Source organism: Amblyomma mixtum, chromosome 6 (genome assembly GCF_055824585.1).
Source record: "Amblyomma mixtum isolate Tamu chromosome 6, ASM5582458v1, whole genome shotgun sequence".
In the NCBI taxonomy this organism is placed as follows: Eukaryota; Metazoa; Arthropoda; class Arachnida; order Ixodida; family Ixodidae; genus Amblyomma; species Amblyomma mixtum.
The window spans coordinates 46,969,077-46,984,650 of record NC_143017.1 but is presented as its reverse complement, the minus strand read 5'-3'; the positions used below and the strand labels follow the sequence as shown (position 1 = coordinate 46,984,650).

The window sequence follows — 15,574 nt, the reverse complement described above, 5'->3', positions numbered from 1 at the left end:
AGATGGGAATCAGACATGTCTCTTCTCACTGCAACAGGCCAGTCATAGTATGTTTAACAACTCCAAACCTGTGTTCATGGACTTCCAAATTGCAGGTGTACCACAAAATACTGAATTCCTGATTCCAGCTGATTTGGCCAAGTTGTCTCCGAAATAAAAAAAAAACCGTGGACTGTCAGAGGAATGTGGTGTGGTTTTCAAATGAAAGGTCTCTCTGCCATGTTGTATGCATGCGAAACGACGTAGATAAACTGTTTACCTTTTTTTTCTAAAGAAAGGTGCCCTAGTCTCCGGCTTTCAACGCCTTTGGTAAACTTTGCAGGCCAACTTTGCACCGAATAATGGAAGCGTCGTTCAAAGTTGTTGTTTTGACATCCATTAAGGGGAGAGGCTACCACCTGTGTGCACATTACCGACAATGTCTATGAAAAAATACGGAATGTTTCCGGCAATTCTGATGCATGAATGTGGTGCCCTTCGTGAATTATTCCACTAACAGGAGATGCAGTTGAAGCACTACTTAATAAATGATTAGGGTTATTTCAAGCGTAGCTGCGTCGCTTGCAGGCTTCGAATTAGTCATGCAAAAATGCTCTTTTTTCGCGCTTGAAAAGCGCAGCTTTTCACATATGACAGTAGAACAGCGGCTTTTCAGTTATGCCAGTAACTGAAAAGCCGCTATTTGGGCATATTAAGCCGTGCACTGGGAGTGACCTGAGGGCCATTGTTGTCAATCAGAGTGGCTGAACATCGGCCCATTTCTGTCGTGAATGATGACCCATGCTTGGAAATTGTAGTAATTCGTACTGACACCAATGAAGGACCGATTCTAGCTCCAATTTTCGCCACCGTCGTTATGCCATCGATAGACCAATGTTGTCGAAGCCGCTTGGATAGAAAAGTATTAAATTTGTAGACAGAAATATGAAGGCTAAATGGCAGACAACTCAGGAAAACAAAATACGCAAGCTGAATTTCGCCTCTTCTCAAGGAATTGACGATATGGATCTACTAGGAACGTTTTATAGAAGAATTTTGTGTCGTCTCTACACTGGACACACACACACTTTACACACAACTTCCCACTGACAAAACAAGATAAGCCTGAATGTGAAAAATATGGAGATGAACTTCAAACACATTTTATTCTCATGCAAGCTAGAAAAGCTATGACAAAAGTACTTGAATCAATTTTATGTTTAATGCATTCTTTTTCATCCAACGCCGCTCAAGGTGGAAATGCAATTGTTTACATGTTTTGCTAGCGTGACAATTCAGGTAACGGCACCACGATGGAGAGAGTGGTCGATCCCACACCACACAAGGAAGGGATTACCCCTTTTCATCTACCACTCCCTGCTTTGTTACACTACACAGTCATGAGAATCGGCCGACGCCATTGGCTGGAAGGGGGGGGGGGGGGGTCCTTTGACGGAGAAAAGCCGCTGCATTCTTGAGTTGTATCCGACTGTGGTCGACGTTTTTTTTGCACTTCCTCACCCTTTTATGCTGATCCTCCTTCACCCACGCTTAAAATGTCTCGTGGACTTTGTTTTTCCGGGGAACACCATTAGAACAATGAAAAAAAATGAGCTTTCAAATCGCACTTATGAAGTAATAATTCATTAAATACACATCATATGTTCCCTTTCATACTGGAGCTGCCTCTACGTCTTGGAAAGCTGGCTGTGGCTTTTCATATTCATGCAACTCAATATTCACCAACGTTGTTAGACGTTCAGGTAACCAACAGAAAGGTGTACTCATTTTGAATTGCCAATTTCTATGCATGAAATTTGTGCAGCCAAAATGTGCATTACAGCATTCAGACTGAAATGGCATAGCTCGAAAAAATGTTTCGAGCTGTAAAAACATAGCTTGTCAGCTTTAATCATTGTGCCTTATTTGTGTTAACCTAAAACCTCACACGTGTTTCAGAAAAGAACTCAGACTGCAGAGATGATAAATTCGATGGAGGACTACTTCAGCGAAGAACAGAAGAAAAAAATTATATAACGGAACACACGTGTATCCCTCAACAAAGCTGGTTGTTGGCACTCCAGTACGTGCGTCACGGTACTAAATCAGAACGAAGGGGAGAAACAAAAAAATAAGACGCATGAAAAATACACAATAAACAAACCTAACGATTAAGCATAAAAAATATTAACTTGACTCAGCTATACACTGAGTTCAGCACTGTCAGTGCCCGGGTGCTGATAACAGAGCGACAGCTGCATTGCCTTCCTGTTCCGCTAGGCATCAAAACAAAATTGAAACGAGCACGGGCATGCAACACAACGCTGCAGAAGCGGCACTAGCTCTGAGAAGTCGTTTTTTTTTTTCCTGCTCACTATTCTGGGAAGGGCAAAAGCATCGGAATTCGACAGGGTCATCGCGACTCAGAGCCGCCGGAAGTGTGCCGAATTCATGTTTCGCTTGTTCTGCTTGCCCAAATCATTGCAACGGCGGCAGCATAAAAGGCACACCGCGGCTTGTAACTTTCATGCCACCTTCTCTGGACGCACCGCAGTCAAGATGAACGCACTCTTCCTCGCCTTCGTCATTATCGCCGCCGGTTCGCTGACAGCCGTGAGTGAGGCCAAGTGCCCGGAGCCAGCGGACGCCTCGGACTGTGCTCACAGCACTTGCACAGCTGAAGAATGCGAAGCCCAGGGTCTCGAATGCTGCCCCAAGCCGTGCGGCGGTACCTGGTGCGTCAAAGGTAAGCAGGGCCTTTGTGCTGTGCACAACGTACTTTTTTTTGTGGGTTATTTTTTACCTGAAAAAGATGGGGATAATAATCTCGGCAGTGCCTTTCCATGCTTCCAGTTACTGCTATGCCCTGCAGCGGTGGCTCAGTGGTTACGGCACTCGGCTGCTGACCCGAAAGACGTAGGTTCGACCCCGGCCTCGGCGGCCGAATTTTAATGGAGGCAAAATCCTAGAGGCCCGTGTACTGTGCGATGTCAGTGCTCGTTAAAGAGCCCCAGCTGGTCGAAATTTCCGGAGCCCTTGACTACGGCTTCCCTCATAGCCTGAGTCGCTTTGGGACATTAAAGCCTAATAAACCAAACCAGTTATTGCTATGTGCGAATTCAGCTTCTGTAGTTTTGCGACGGCATAATCAAAATTCTGCAACTGCATCGAGGTTCTGCTGTTGATGCGTAGCCCCGAAAAACAAGCCCAAAGCGTCGTCCATGAACCCCAAATGATGCCTGGTAGCAAAAGAAAAATAAAGAGATCCCCTTAGCTCACACACTCAATGTACTCTGCCAAACGTAACATGCCAGCGAAGATCATTGAGAGGTTTGTCGACGTCAGCTCTACTGCTTTCGTCTCAACCCTTCAAAGCACATTGCATACAGTTTTACTGGTTTATAACTGCCCATCTTGCTCAGAATGTGCTACTCGCAGAACACATTTTGTTTCTTTAATTTCAGGCATACTTAGCCCAGTTCAAGGCAGTAATGGGTTTTTATATAAACAAGCGAACGCAGCAAATAATTTTCACCGAAGCAGGAAGGTTAGATGGAAGCCATTCGCACTTTTAATATCTACTAATTTTGTCGCCGATCTTCTGTTTTCCTGAGTTTTTAGTCCATGTGTGTCTTGAAATCAAAAGCGATTCCGTGACACCTCAGGTGTCTACATGACAAGCCCTGGCACCTCAACGACACAGTTTGCCATAGTTTTGACGTTCTTACCCGAATTTTGTGCGCGCAGGTAAAGAATTAACAGTGTGGGATTGGCTTTGCAAGACTAGTTGCCTAGATGTACTGGATGTACTGGATGTAAGGTCTGGATGTACTAATACATACAAAAAAAAAGGTTCGAACCTCACCCGGTCACTGAAAGGGCTAAATACAGCGAAGCAGACACAACGGCTCAGCTCTAGTCTCTTCGAACAGTCAAATGTGCAGCGGCTTGTGAGCTCGTCTGCACCCGACCATGCTTCTGGGGGCGTCGAAAAAGAAACCGTAGGGTGCAGCGCTCCTTTCAGCCATTTGGCATTCGGAGAGACGGAACCTTCATCGTGGGCCGGGCGCGCCATCTGGACGGATGCCTTGGAAGATGAGGAATCATTCTCTCTAGGACGTGCTCATGAAGATGAGTTTTTATGGCGCAAGGGCAACAGTGGCCAAAGAGGGCCATGGTAAAGGGTTTTAAGCATGAAATGCTTTTTACTCCCGTTGTCGGCAGTGTGGTGACGTCACGCCGAGACCGAGAGCCAACATCCGGGCACTGAAACGTCAGCATCCGGGCACCGTACGAGATTTAACGAGACTCTCTAATGTTGAATTCCAATGGCAGATCGGGATCAAGTTTTTCTGCTCGGCTTGGATCAGTCGTATTCCAATGGTAAAATGGGAGCGCGAGTTGTATATTCCAATGGCAGATCGGGATCAGGCTTAAATCCCGGATCGCTCCGTGGAGCAGCGATACTTGATCCGCCGAAATCAGCGGATTTGACCGGAACCTCGCATGACGTTTTCTTTTCCGCCGCGTCTGCTTCCTGTCGCGACCGGCAGCAGCCGCTTCGTTCCTGTCGTCGCTACGTGGTAAGCCGGGCGAGCCGGGACAGCCGGGCACTTTCCAGTCAACAGTGGACGGCAATGATCTTGCTTCGAGCCGTGCGGCACTAATTTTGCTTCATGGAAGTGACAGTTCCAACTCGGACACTGAAAGCTCAGAGTCCAGCAGTGAAGATTCGTCTGAAATGGACAGCGAGTGTGAAGCTGCCGGCCTGTATATATGCCTGCCGCCGGCGTCAGAAAAATGCGCTAATATTCTTTGTTCGCGTTCATAACAAGCCCTGGAGTAGAGGAATGTAAAAAATGAATCATTTTTGAGGATCGTTGGCCAATACCGAGTTGCTGGTAGAAGTGATAACTGCGATACAAGCAAATTTCTTCCTGATGCCCAGTGCGGCTGGCCTGCTGTCTGCTAGCTCCGCTGTTGGAGGCGTCGCAGAAATCGATCATGTCTTTATTTTATTATGAGACGAGGAACACAGTAAAACGGTGACGCGAGTAGCACCTTTACTAAAGCGCTGGCCAATTCCGAAGCGCCCTCAGCTGCGGCATCGATGAAAAACAGTTAGGCTTAGCGACGACTACGGCAGCCAGGGAGAAACGTTGGCCGGGGGGCAGCGCAGTTCGTCGCTCGGCGTGTCCGCGGGCGGCGTCGTTGCCGAAAGCTCGACTGTCTCGCTGATTGGTTCAGCGGCTTGCGTCTCGCAGTCGCAAGGCTGGAAAATCGAGCAGCGAGCAACTTGCCTGCGCGTCGTCCGGCACTTCTTTCGTGAACGGTAGGGACAGGCTCACTGGCTCTCGAAAGACCGCGGCCGCATACTCGCGTGTTCACGGAGAGTGGACCATCCTGTACATACGCTTTGGTTTTGGTTTTACATTACGGCCTTCGTACTACCTCCTTTTTGTTTCGCCGAGGCGGCGTCTGTCAACGCGGAGATCGCGCCTCGCGCAACTCCTGTCGCACTCGAACACGAAGCTAGCAGGGCGCCCGCTCCGGCGGCGTGCCTAGTTTCCGCGGCTCGCCGCTGCGGCGCTGGCGTCGCGCTCCCGAGGGAGCACTGGCATTCCAATCGCAAAATGGGAGGTGGCAAACCTACGTGCTCCGACGCGCTCCGTACGAACGCTCTAGTAACGTTGCTCCGTACCAACGTTACTAGAACGAACTCAGTTTGTTCTAATAATGTTGCTCCGTACGCGATCCGACGGAGCGGTCTCGATCTGCCATTGGAATTCAGCATAAGAGAGAGGGCCGCTTAGAGCAAGAGGGGAGCTCCAGGGCGAGAAGGGCTATGGGCAGAAAAACTGCTTCGGCGCCGTCTCCAAGGATGGCGCTGCGGTCCCACACTCACGCATGTAAAAGACCGGCCGCTGGGCCTTCAGCTCATGTCGTTTCCCCCTTTGCCAGGCAGATGTATACACGCTCGCGGGGCATTCGAACGCGCTGCATATACATTCTTGTCAGGCCTGCGTCTCGTCGTGTCCGCGTACGCTTCTGCATCGTCCTGCATTTCGATGCCGCCACCCTCACTGGTGCTTAAGCCGAGCAATGGAGCCTGATGAAAGGAGAGGTAGGAGCGTCTTGCGGAAAGCGATCGCTTTGCGAGTGATACGCCACAGCAGAAGACTGTTCGCCGTAAATATTTCATGCTTACCCTACTCTCGATCACGGGAGAGGCAGAGATTTTTTTTTCGGTTTTACACAATGTGACGACCCCACACAATGCGCAGGTCCACACGGGACGGAGAGGCAAGAAGACACCGTATGGCTCAGTTTAAACAAAATGATGTAATCAATAATTATACATGGTACATCAGAGGCTGGGGTGTCCGAGCTTACGTGGCGACGCCGTCATGGGGGCGATGGATGGTCTCCGGAGTTGCGATCCGTCGGTGGCTGGCAGAAGCTGCGCGCCGTCCGGCTTCGGCGCTGAAGGACCCTTTTTCGTGAACGATCTCGTCCTCTGCCTGCCTTTCGTCCGCACTCGCCAGCTATATCTGCCCCGCCGGCCACGCCCGATCTCCTGTCTTCCCGACTGGAATGTTTCTTTCTTTCTTCCTCCTTTCCACGGCGGCGCCCTGCGGCATCCCCGACATCCGTCGTTGGAATGTCGTTTGTCTCCCGCCGGCAGCTTTCTTCTCTTGTCCTTGTACGGCCAGGCATGCCTAATTGGGCTGGCTTTCCCTCCGGCCGGCGCCTTTGTACCATTGTACCCCTTCAGTGGCTTGCCGCCACTGGGGGCTCCGTCTAGGCGGCGCCGCCGAACGCGGACCGTTTTAGGGGAGACAAGGGAGTAGGACGGTTGAGCACAAAGAAAATTCCGCCGAAGGTATGGGCCCTGGTATTTCACGCACGGAACGTCACACTCGCTCACCCTCCAGAAGAATGTTCTCAGGTATGGGCCCTGGTATTTCACGCACGGAACGTCACACTCGCTCACCCTCCAGAAGAATGTTCTCCGAACATTTGAGTCCAGGCAGCTCCCCTTCTTTTTCTGAATCGCCTCGCACATTCCGTCCGACAAAACACTTTTCGCTGCACACAACACCACTGCACTGCACCATATGCCGCAGCTGTCATAACTGGCGTCTCCAGGGGCAGCACTGATCTTCTTTCACAGACAAACATGAAACTCAGCACCCAAGCCTCTCCTTGCTAGTCCAAACTGGACGAAATAAATTTACCACACTTACAAAGGAGCTCCCACTTCCAGCACAATCACGGCACAGACAAAAAAATATATAGATAACGAAAGGAAGTCGGGCATGTTCTGCATCCTGTAAAAGTGTCACTTAATGGCAGAAAGGTTTAACTAGCAACTCCGATATTTTAACACATAAGCACATAGCAATGTTATGAGCTGCAGCATTACACAGTCTTAACCAGTCCCCAACTCCGCTCTGTTTACGCCATTAGTCCGACTTAGCTTTCCGATTTCGAAGCGGATATCGGCGTTCATGAGCCGTACCAAGTAATTCTGTGACCCCTTGTCTGCTTTGAGACTCGCGAGGGCTCGTGGCAGGAGCCTCTCTTGGCGTTATCTGCGCGGCAACCTCGAGCGCTCCTTCCTCCAGCAATGCATGAAGTAAATCCGGTGGCATTCCTGCCGTAACCTCTGGCGCTTGCCGAACAAATGCAGGAGAGGGCGTTTCTTGCGAACAATCTGCGCGCTCCGCTTCACTTCGGTCCCCATCAAAATCTGCGCTTTCCCCCTCCTCAGTTCGTGAATGCTGAACCGGTGCCGACTTGAGGCGATTTGCGTGTATCCTTATCAAGCGGCGGTTCACGTCTCGGACCCTGAAGTTTACCGGAGAAAGCTTCTCGACAACCTCGCACGGTCCTCTCCACCTCGTCTGGAACTTACGAGCCAACCCAATCTGTCTTTGGCAGTTTTCGATGTACACGCTGTCCCCCACATCAAACGGCGCGTCTCTAGCACCGCGATCGTGTACCTCCTTCCTGCGCTTCGCCGCTTTCTTTAAGGCCTCCTTTGCGATGTCCCTCGCCACTTGCACGCGCGATTCTAGCTCAACCTTATAGTCGTCCAGTGAAGCGTATGGGACACGACGGGGGCCCTCTGGCACTTCACTAGGCTGGTCCGGGTCTCGGCCGTAGAGAAGAAAGAATGGCGATTCGCCCGTGCTCTCGTGTGCTGCGGAATTGTAGGCAAACATTGCATACGGGAGCCACAAGTCCCAGTCCCGCTGGTCGCGCGAAACAAAATGCGACAGGAACCCGGCCACGGTTTGGTTCAGTCGCTCCACCGCGCCGTTGCAAGCCGGATGGTACGGTGTTGTCTGCTTCTTAGTGATCTTAAGCAGCTCGCAAACTCTCCTCAGCTGCGACACGAAGTTCGTTCCCCGATCTGTCAAGAGTTGCCTCGGAGATCCATGTCGGAGCACGATCTGTTCGACAAATGCTCTTGCAACCGTGTCTGCTTTCTGATCTGGGAGTGCTACCGCTTCCGCGTATTTTGAAAGGTGATCGACAAATACTAAAATGTACCTGTTCCAGAAGTGGTCGTGGGCAATGGGCCCATTATATCCATACCTGTCCGCTCGAAGGGAGCCGAAACCTCAGGGAACGGCTGAATTGGTGCTGGCCTGCGTCCCTTGGGTGTTTTTCTTTCCAGACAGGAATGACACTTCGCACAGTAGTCTCTAACATCCTGTCGCATGCCACTCCAAAAGTACAAACGCTCGACGCGCCTGCGTGTCTTCGCTACGCCAAAATGACCGGCGCACGGCGCATCGTGGAACGCGCGAAGAACCCTTTCTGTCCACGACCGAGGTATGACGACTCTCTCCCAAGCGGTTTTCTCTGGTCTCCCTTTCCTGGTTGGCCTCGTGCGCCGACACAGGGTGCCGTCTTTGCCAATGAAATAACCTAGCTGTTCGGGGTGAGATGGTACGCCCTCTAAGCTTTCGATTATTCGCTTCAGGTCAGGATCTTTGCACTGCTCTGTGCGTAATTCGGCGGGGTCGACTACGGGGACAAACTCATCTATAGCTGACACGGCAGCTGTACGGCTGAGCGCATCAGCATTCAGATGTGTCTTTCCTGACTTGTGCTCCACCTCAAAGCAGTATTCCTGCAGCTGTAGATTCCATCTAGCGAGTCGCGAGCTAGGGTCCCTGACACTCATCACCCATTTCAGAGGATGGCAGTCTGTGACTAGCTTGAATTGGCGGCCGTAAAGGTAGCATCTGAAGTGCTTTACTGCCCAGACAACGGCGAGGCACTCCCTTTCTGTAGCTCCGTACTTCTGCTCTGTGGGGCTCAGCTGTCGGCTAGCAAAAGCCACGGGATGTTCTTTGCCCTCGATAACCTGAGATAACACAGCACCAACTGCGAACTTTGACGCATCTGTGGCCAAAACGAAGGGCAAATTAAAATCCGGGTGGCGCAACAGCGGTGCACTCATTAGCTTCCTCTTCAGGGCCCCAAAAGCATCCTCCTCGTCTTTGCACCAGCGAAAGGCGACATTTTTGGCTGTTAAGGCAGTGAGCGGCTTAGCGAGCTTGGCGAACTCCTCTATGTGCCTTCGGTAGTAACCGATCAGGCCGAGAAACTGCCGGACCTGGCGGACACTAGTCGGGGATGGAAAATCCGAGACACACCTTAGTTTCTCAGGGTCCGGTCGCACGCCGTCAGCTGAAACAATGTGCCCGAGGTATTTCACCTCGTTTTTGAGGAATTGGCACTTAGAAGGCTTCAGCTTGAGACCAGCTCCTCTTAGTCGCACCAAAACCTGCTCAATATCGCGCAAGTGGTTCTCAAAACTGTCACTGTATATGATTATGTCATCCATATACACGAAGCACAGCTTCCCCAGAAGACCCGCCAGGATAACATCAGCGGTTCTCTGCCAGACAGCAGGGCTGTTGACCAGACCCATCGGCATTCTTTTCCATTCATAGTGCCCTGAGGGCGTGTTGAATGCCGTTTTCTCAGCATCTGCCGGATCCATTGCTATCTGCCAGAATCCCGCCGCCATGTCCACTACCGTGAAGTACCTGGCAGAGCCCAGCTGAGAAAGCGTCTCCTGTATATTGGGATTGGGGTATGGATCGATGCGAGTTACGGCATTTAGTTTGCGGTAGTCCACCACCAATCGATACGAGCCATCTGGTTTTTCCACCAATTGTGCCGGTGCTCCCCATGGTGACTTTGAGTGTTCGACAATGCCGCGATCAATAAGGTCCTGCACCTGCCGCTCCATCTCCTCACGTTGGGAGTAAGGAATCCTGTACGCACGTTGGTAAACGGGCGATGAAGTGCCGGTTTCTATCCTGTGCTTTATAACGCCACAGCAGCCCAAATCCAGGTTGGACGCGGCGAATACCTCTGAGTAGTCGTTCAGCAAACCAGCCAGAGCCTCCCTCTCCCTGGATTTTACGTGGGAAAGATCGAACAACGCATTTGGAGGAGCCGAAGGACTAGCATGCTCTACAGTTGCGAGTACCGTATCGGTGGGCTCATGTGTCTCTATCGCAGAGGTGAAGAAAGCCAATGTTTTGTTCCTGGGAAGGCTCAGTGGCTGCTGGCTACAGTTAGCCACCCGTAGGGGCACTCTGTGGGCGTCATTAACAGTCACGAGGCACGCGGCTGCCTTCAGTCCATTACTAAGAGAGTCGACCGGTTCAAGCACTCCCACGGCGCCGCTCTCTACATCTGCAGGCACATAAGCGTACAAAATGTGCTCCGACCACGGAAGGACGACAGCCTCATCGACCAGCTTCACGGCAACCCGCGAATATACCTTCTCTAATGATCCCACTGTTTGACGGGTGTCAATATCGGTACTGCGAACCTCAGCCCTGCTCCTGTTCAAAAACGGAACTTTTGAGCCCCCCGCATTAACTTCTTCTTCAGAGAATGAGACTACTACCTTCCCTTTTCTCAAAAAATCCTGCCCTAATATACCTGACACTCCGTTTGGCAGAGACACCGAGTCCGGGCATACGTAGCAGGGGTGCTCCAATGCAATTCCGCCGGGAGTGAAGTGTAACCGGTAGACCCCACTTCTGACACCAGTGTGACGACCCCACATAATGCGCAGGTCCACACGGGACGGAGAGGCAAGAAGACACCGTATGGCTCAGTTTAAACAAAATGATGTAATCAATAATTATACATGGTACATCAGAGGCTGGGGTGTCCGAGCTTACGTGGCGACGCCGTCATGGGGGCGATGGATGGTCTCCGGAGTTGCGATCCGTCGGTGGCTGGCAGAAGCTGCGCGCCGTCCGGCTTCGGCGCTGAAGGACCCTTTTTCGTGAACGGTCTCGTCCTCTGCCTGCCTTTCGTCCGCACTCGCCAGCTATATCTGCCCCGCCGGCCACGCCCGATCTCCTGTCTTCCCGACTGGAATGTTTCTTTCTTTCTTCCTCCTTTCCACGGCGGCGCCCTGCGGCATCCCCGACATCCGTCGTTGGAATGTCGTTTGTCTCCCGCCGGCAGCTTTCTTCTCTTGTCCTTGTACGGCCAGGCATGCCTAATTGGGCTGGCTTTCCCTCCGGCCGGCGCCTTTGTACCATTGTACCCCTTCAGTGGCTTGCCGCCACTGGGGGCTCCGTCTAGGCGGCGCCGCCGAACGCGGACCGTTTTAGGGGAGACAAGGGAGTAGGACGGTTGAGCACAAAGAAAATTCCGCCGAAGGTATGGGCCCTGGTATTTCACGCACGGAACGTCACACTCGCTCACCCTCCAGAAGAATGTTCTCAGGTATGGGCCCTGGTATTTCACGCACGGAACGTCACAACAAGGTGGGGTCAAAGACCCATTCCCAAGCCCTTCACCCTAAAGAAGCCGAGCACTAGGCAGGGGAAAGCTTATACCGATTGCATCACCGGTGGGTACCCGGCAGCACTGCGGATCGAACCCCGCACCTCCTGGTCGCGAGGCGGAGGCTCAAATGACTAGACCACCGCTGCGGTACTCTAGAACGTTCTGAGGGCCGCGCGAAAGTCAGCACAAGCAAATGTCACATCCGGTCATTCTGAAGTACCCCCTGCAGAGCTGCTGTCTTATAAAATCTTTGGAACGCACTGCAAGAAAACCTTTTAAGGCGAAAGCCTTTAATGCTTAATACTGTCGTTAGCAGACGCGTCGGCAGCCGTGTCGGCAGATGTGTCCGCCTTTCGGCGTCACTGCTTAAAAAGAAACTGCGCCGAGGGTGGGAGTTGGCATTTGGCATTTGAAGCGGAGACGCTACCACTCCGCCACGAAGGCTCAAGGTTCGAGCATGAATAAAGGCGCATCTAGTGAATGCACGGGTTTCATAAATAAAATAAAAGGAATGAAGTCAAGAAAAGGAAAAATAAAAAATAAAAATGAGAAAGTAAACAAAAATAAAAACAAAATAAAAATAAGATATGAAAATAAAAAAGAAAAACAATAAAAATAAGAAAAGAAGCACAAATAAAAAATAATAGAAGCAAAATATAAAAAATAAAAAGTAAACAAAAACAGTGCGCAAGGAAACGCTTTCGCCTTGCAGCACTTTAGAGAGCCAAAGTGCCCCCCGAATTTTTCTTTCTGCTTCAGTTTTTAACGGTCCAGTAGCACTCCTGCTTTCACAGCTCTAACAACCTCTAAACAAAACTTCGGGACGACTATCTTGTTACGAGCTCGGCGACAGTTCACGTACAATACACGTTATGCTCTTCCAGTAGAAAGAGTGTGTTATTTGGTGACTCTTTTTGCTGCCATTGCTTCAGCCTTGTTTTGTTTTGTCACAGTGAACACCTGCCCGCGAACGCAGGTTACCATCTTACTTGCGATGGTGGTTTCTATAACTCACGGCAATGGCACTGTTTTTTGCTTGTCCCTTTTGTACTGAAATGGGAAAGACTCACAGCGCACGCACTTAGCGGGCAACTTTCGTCGCTCACAGGAAGTGAAATCGCTATTAGACATGTAACGGGAGCCGTCGCGGTGACTCAGTGGAGGAGGAGGAGGTAAACTTTATTAAATAAGAGGTCTTAGGCTCGGATTGGGGTCATGTTCCCCTCCCCGCGGTGGGCTCCTCTTCTAGGCCGGACGCCAGGTGGCCGACCGGCGATGTCGTTCGGCGACCTCTTCGGCTCGCTCTGTGGCTCAAAGTTGAACCTCCGGGTCCGAGCTGAGCAGCGCGGCCTCCCACTGAGATTGGGTAGAGAGCTGCAGACTGTGCGATGGCTTGTCTTGAGTACATGAGTATAGGATGTGCGGCGCGTCTGCCGTTTGGTGCCCACAGAGAGAACAGACGGGGCTGTACTGCTCCGGGAACCATATGGAGTACATGTGCGGATTAAAGAAAGTGTCTGTTTGGAGCTGCCGCCAACTGACTTGTTGTGTTTTACTGAGGGATTTATGTGGTTCTGGGAAGATCTGTCTTTCTTTCTTGAAGTGGGTAGTAATTTCTTTGTAGGTTGTCATTCGCTTCTTGGCCGACCTGAGCTCGGGGTAGCGCACCTCCCGGTTAACCACGAATCCTCGGGCAAATTGGTGCGCCGCCTCGTTTCCAGGATGGTCCGAATGAGCGGGGACCCAGATCAATGTTATCTGGCGGGTATTGGAGATTTTTTGTAAGATTTTGATGGCTGCTGAGTGGGCCCTTCCTTTCGCAAAATTTCGAATTGCTGGTTTGGAGTCACTTATGATGTATTTGGCAGTGGTGGAGGTGATGGCTAAAGCTCAGTGGTTATGGCGCTCGGCTGCTGACTCGAAAGACGCGGGTTCTATCCCGCCCGTGGCGACCGAATTTCGACAGAGACGAAGTACTCGCCGCGGTGGCTCAGCAATTAGGGCGCTCGTCTACCGAGCCGGAGCGCCCGGGTTCGAACCCGACCACGGCGGCCGCGTTTCGATGATGGTGATGGTCTAAAACAATTAACTTGTACTATTTACAAGATAAGTATTTTGGTGGAGGCGGAACCCAAAAGGCGCTCATGTGCTGTGCGATGTCAGTGCGCGTTAAAGATCCCCAGGTGGTCGAATTATTTCGGAGACCTCTACTCCCTTCCCTTACGGCGCGGTTCAGGTGTCCTCAGAGATATGCGAGACAGATACAGTGCCATTTCCTTTCCTCCAAAACCAATAAACCAATATACCAAAGCCCGGAGGCCCGTGCACTGTGCGATGCCAGTGCACGTTAGAGTCCCAGGTGGACAATATTTCCAGAGCCCTTCACTACGGCTTCCTTCATAGCCTGAGTCGCTCTGAAATGTTAAACGCCCATAAACCATAAACAAAAAATTAAGGGGCACTTTGTTGACCTAAAGTACGGTGAGGCGAAAGCCTTAGGCGCGGTGTTGCTGCTTGTCCATAGCGCGCCATCGCCCGTTCGGTTCTACGCCTTGCTCTTCGGCAATTTGGTTTTTGAGGAAAGGAAGTATCTGTCTCGCATATTCTCACATAACTCGGTGGACACCCGAACCTCGCCGTAACGGGCAGGGAGGAAGATGGGAGTGAACGAAGACAGCGTATTAACTAGACGCGCCTTTGTTCATTCGAAACCATCGAGCTGGCATGGCGGAATGGTTAGCATGCTCGACTCGCACTCCGGAGACCGGGGTTCAATTCCCGAACTCGACCAATTTCCTTAGCGGTTTTATTTATTTATCTCGCCTGACTAGAAATGTTAATTAGGCTGATTGGTTAATTAAGCAATGTAGTAAACTCATTCCCATTTACTTGGAGCATCACTATACGATCCCTTCAATTGGTTGCATGGTTACTAGCCAAATTACAATTGGCCCCGTTTGAAAATCGCGCACTGCGACGTCACGACCGTTTAGACCAATTTAAAAGCGTGACATTTCTGTCGACAACTTCTGCTTACAACGATGAGGCATTAAAGGCTTCCGCCTTAATATATCACGAGAATTACAGGACTGCAAACTTCGCTGACGAGAACTTAGCATAAGGGAAGGAAGCTACAACTGTCGGAGTTCATTCCCCAATATAGTTCCATGATACAGCAGCCGCGATGCTTTTCGACTGTTTAACACATTTTAAAACGTGACTTTCCTTATCTCCTTCATTTTTCTGCACGCAGGAGTGTAAGCAGTAGCCGCATGTCCTCACGACACCGCTGACGCGTCCTCAAGACGCCTGATGACGCCTGCTGTGCGCGACGGTCTGCTGCATTCGTGGTTGCGGGACGACATTCAAGATGGGCAAAAGTACGCAGAAAACAGCGATTCTCTGTAATACTGGCACGCAATAAACGGTGTATGCTGAGGATTGCGTGACTGTCGATAGTCTGGTGCGCTGTTTCAAGCGGTCTGGAGCAGCAGTGATGAGTGGCTCGGGCACGACTAACGCCTCGTGACTCTTCAGCCACTGACTGACTGACTTACTGAGACTGACTGAGACTGACTGACAAACTGACTGATTGATTGACAAGGTTGGCTGAGCTCTTAAAATGCTTTTGCGCTTTACGAGAGGCCGCGAGTGGAGTCCTTACTCTAGGGCCCAAGCAGCTTCCACGTAGAGTCCGCGTAGGAGTCAATAGCACAAGTAGTTAGAGCAAAAAACGTAAAAAAAATTGTTG

At 50.9% G+C, this 15,574-nt stretch overlaps 1 protein-coding gene across 2 annotated transcripts in view; it reads left to right on the top strand.

The window, feature by feature from the left end:
* LOC149338994 (uncharacterized) overlaps positions 1-15,232 on the top strand; it is a 102,852-nt gene extending 87,620 nt beyond the window's left edge. Inside the window, exons 1-2 of one of the 2 annotated variants that reach the window (XM_089547846.1) lie at positions 2,539-2,725; positions 15,077-15,232. In XM_089547846.1, the coding sequence (XP_089403972.1) occupies positions 2,539-2,725; positions 15,077-15,084 (195 nt within the window). In that variant the 3' untranslated portion in view covers positions 15,085-15,232. Of the gene's footprint in view, positions 1-2,538; positions 2,726-15,076 lie in introns of those variants that run through there. The other variant, XR_016283471.1, reaches the window with a different exon arrangement.
* Positions 15,233-15,574: the final 342 nt, after the last annotated feature.